Genomic DNA, 3,022 nt, shown 5'->3' with positions numbered 1-3,022 from the left:
TGAAAGCTTTAGCTCCTAAAGTATAACATATCTAATCCCAACGTTGTATTTTTCTAAGGTGTTGCAACATCATTTGTAAAAAACACATGAATATTTAGTGGCTCTCCTACATTGCCCCAATGAGAAAACATGACGAGGTTATTGGGTTTTACTAATTCTTTTTTTTAATCATCAAATTTATATTCTTGCAAGCTTTAGGAGAATGCTAGAGAAGCCTAGTTTCAAACATTTTTGGTGAGTAGCTCTTGAAATTTGGGAAGGTGTCCCTACCCTATATTTATTGAGATAGTAGAAAAACCTTGCACCCAACTACCCTATATTTATGGCAACCATAGAAAAGCCTTACATTCACTTGGGAGGTCCACTTCAACCCTTTTCATAAAGAAGAAGAAATTCTAATTTAGCAAACCAAGCCTTGTGGACTAAGAGAAAACACCCCCTCACAACACATAGATGATAAACCTAGAGGTTGCACCCAACCACCCTATATTTATTGCAACCATAGAAAAGTCTTACATTCTCTTGGGAGGTCCACTTCAACCCTTTTCACATAAAGAAGAAGAAATTCAAATTTAGCAAACCAAGCCTTGTGGAGTAAGAGAAAACACCCCCTCACAACACAAAGATGATAGACCTAGAGGTTGTGCAGACGCTAGCACTGATTGAGGCAGAGGCCATCACATTAGTGGCTTGGTATTACGCGAGGGGTTTAAAAAACTAGCCATTTGACTGGATCAAGGCCACTAGTGACCTAGCCACCATTGGCTCGAGTGGCATGCATCCTACCAACAAGGAACACCAAAAAGATGAAGAGCTAGATAAAAATGGAGAAGACAGAATTTTTATATATTTACATTCGAGGTAATTTTTACTCCAAAGGCAAAATTAAAGTTTTGCCACTTGAAAATGCAGGCCAGGAAGTATGGACATAGAAGCAAAGAGAGAGTGCTTAATCATATATGGGAGTGGTCCTAGCCTTGGATGGCAAGAACATGTGCTCTATGTGGCAACTGCTGCAGACTCACCCATATATACATACACACATATATATATATATGTATATATGCTATGCTTTACAACTCACCGTGGGTTGTGAATGCTGTCAAGTCATGAGCAAGCAAGGCTTGGAGAAAAACTCAATGGCTTGTAGTACATGCACCCACTCATATTGCAGAATGACCATCAGTACAGGAGACGTTCAAGGGAGAATAAAGCTGCCCTCTTCGATGGTTTCCAGAGGAGGTCTCCACAGCCTGGCGCAGCTGCGCGCGAAGATATGCCGTGCGTATGCTGTTTCGAGCTCCGGGCTAACGCTGTGTTTGGCTGAGGAGGGATTAATGGAGATGGTGGACTGCAGCTTCAGTCGAGTCTCGGCCAGAAGCCTGTGCACAAGCTCCTTGGAGAGGGTGACTTGCGTGGTAGTGTCTCCTTGCAGCTTTATCGTCTCCGCATCTGGCTGTGCAGGCGGAAGCGGTGGAAGAGGGCGCATCTGCTTGATGCTTGGGTGCAAGCCTTTGTAGCTTGCTTTTCTGGCAACCGCCGCTTTGGAGACGAGAGCGGCGATATCAGGCTGCGTGAGGGGAGACTCGAACACGTTTCTGGGAAGGAGAAAGTAGATCTGCCCGAGCTCCATGTCGTCGTCGTCTGAGAGGCTCGGGGGGGCGGCAGGGCCACGGCACATGAGGCTGACGTCGTCGGAATGGCAGATGAAGTGGAGAGGGTAGTCGACGGAAAGCTCACCGACTCTCACAGGTCTGTGGAACTCCTCCACGAGGCCATTGCTGTGCACGAGCTTCACGACGTGGGCGGACGGGGGATGCCCTAATCCGCACGACACCAAGTTGCCCATGTTAGGGTATCGTAAGGCGATCTCTGGTGATTGACTGCACAACCAGAGGCCTGTATGCGCACTGATACAAACTGTGTTTATAGATTGAGAGAGAGAGAGAGAGAGAGAGAGACAGAGGGGGGTGGGGAGGAGGAGGCAAGGCGCACTCTTTTGATAATGTCGTGCGCTTCTAGTTCCATAAGGCTTGGGGCTCGAAATGACTCGACAGAATAGTCCTCCATTGACCCGGTCAAATGTCCTGGTCAATAGTCAAGATGCCTCCCTGCCACACCAGGCACAATCGCACACCAATCTTTCTTGCCCCCCCTTGGACTTTACTCATTAGTCATGGTCCATGGCCCATTCGTGCATAAATTATTGTAATTCATGAGTCATGGACCATGGCCCATGCCTCCATAAATTATTGTAACGACTCACTCAATATGGTCTATAGATTAACATGCCCCACACACACTCTCGTTTTTTTTTTGAAAAACCTCCTTGTGACGCACTATAGTCTCTCTCTATCAACATTCCAAACACCTAATCGAAAAAAAAAGCTTGAAAACCTCACTGAGACCTTACGTTTTATTGACTATTTCCTTAATGAAACAGAAAATAATATTTGGATGCCCCAACCAAAAAACATTTTTGTAAACAGATCTAGATAAATATAATTTCCAAATCGGCTAGTGACATTTTGTGCCACATCATGACTAAAATGTCTATTCCTTTCAAGGGTTTGGGAAACTTGGAATTGGATATTTAAAGGTGAAACACAAACTTTATAGGTTAATTGTATATACACTCTCTAGAGCTTTCCCTTGCTATTTCAAGTAATCGTGAATCCAACGTTTGCATTTCTTTAAGCCTAAATGATTTTCAAAGACAATTTTGAAAATTGAAGTTTTTGCACTCTTTTCAACGATCAACTCCAAAAAATTCAAAAATTGGGACTCTTAAAAGGATAAGTAAGGTCTTGCCACTCTTTTTTCAAGGATTGTATGGTTTGAGAAAGAGACATTGCACATTTATCAAAACTAGGAAAACTTCAAATTGAGGTATGAATTATAGAGCCTCTCTCTCTCTCTCTCTCACACACACACACACACACAAGTGTGTGCCTATGCATGCACATACACACGTGAGCACTTGCATGTGCATGCGCACATACACGCATGAGCACTTGCATGT

At 43.9% G+C, this 3,022-nt stretch overlaps 1 protein-coding gene across 1 annotated transcript; it reads right to left on the bottom strand.

The window, feature by feature from the left end:
• Positions 1-1,071: 1,071 nt before the first annotated feature.
• LOC147605453 (uncharacterized) lies at positions 1,072-1,982 on the bottom strand. Its single transcript, XM_086793309.1, has one exon. It carries the CDS (start codon positions 1,847-1,849, stop codon positions 1,199-1,201), a length of 651 nt encoding a protein of 216 aa, XP_086649435.1. The 5' UTR covers positions 1,850-1,982; the 3' UTR covers positions 1,072-1,198.
• Positions 1,983-3,022: the final 1,040 nt, after the last annotated feature.

The sequence above is a fragment of the Cibotium barometz genome, chromosome 59, assembly GCF_041138505.1.
Source record: "Cibotium barometz isolate CiBa-2024 chromosome 59, ASM4113850v1, whole genome shotgun sequence".
Classification (NCBI taxonomy): Eukaryota; Viridiplantae; Streptophyta; class Polypodiopsida; order Cyatheales; family Cibotiaceae; genus Cibotium; species Cibotium barometz.
Note: the sequence above shows the minus strand (reverse complement) of the source record. Positions and strands in the feature narration are given on the sequence as shown.

Excerpts from the sequence above, each read along its gene's own strand:
- LOC147605453 (XM_086793309.1), bottom strand. The coding sequence starts at position 1,849 with ATGGGCAACTTGGTGTCGTGCGGATTAGGGCATCCCCCGTCCGCCCAC.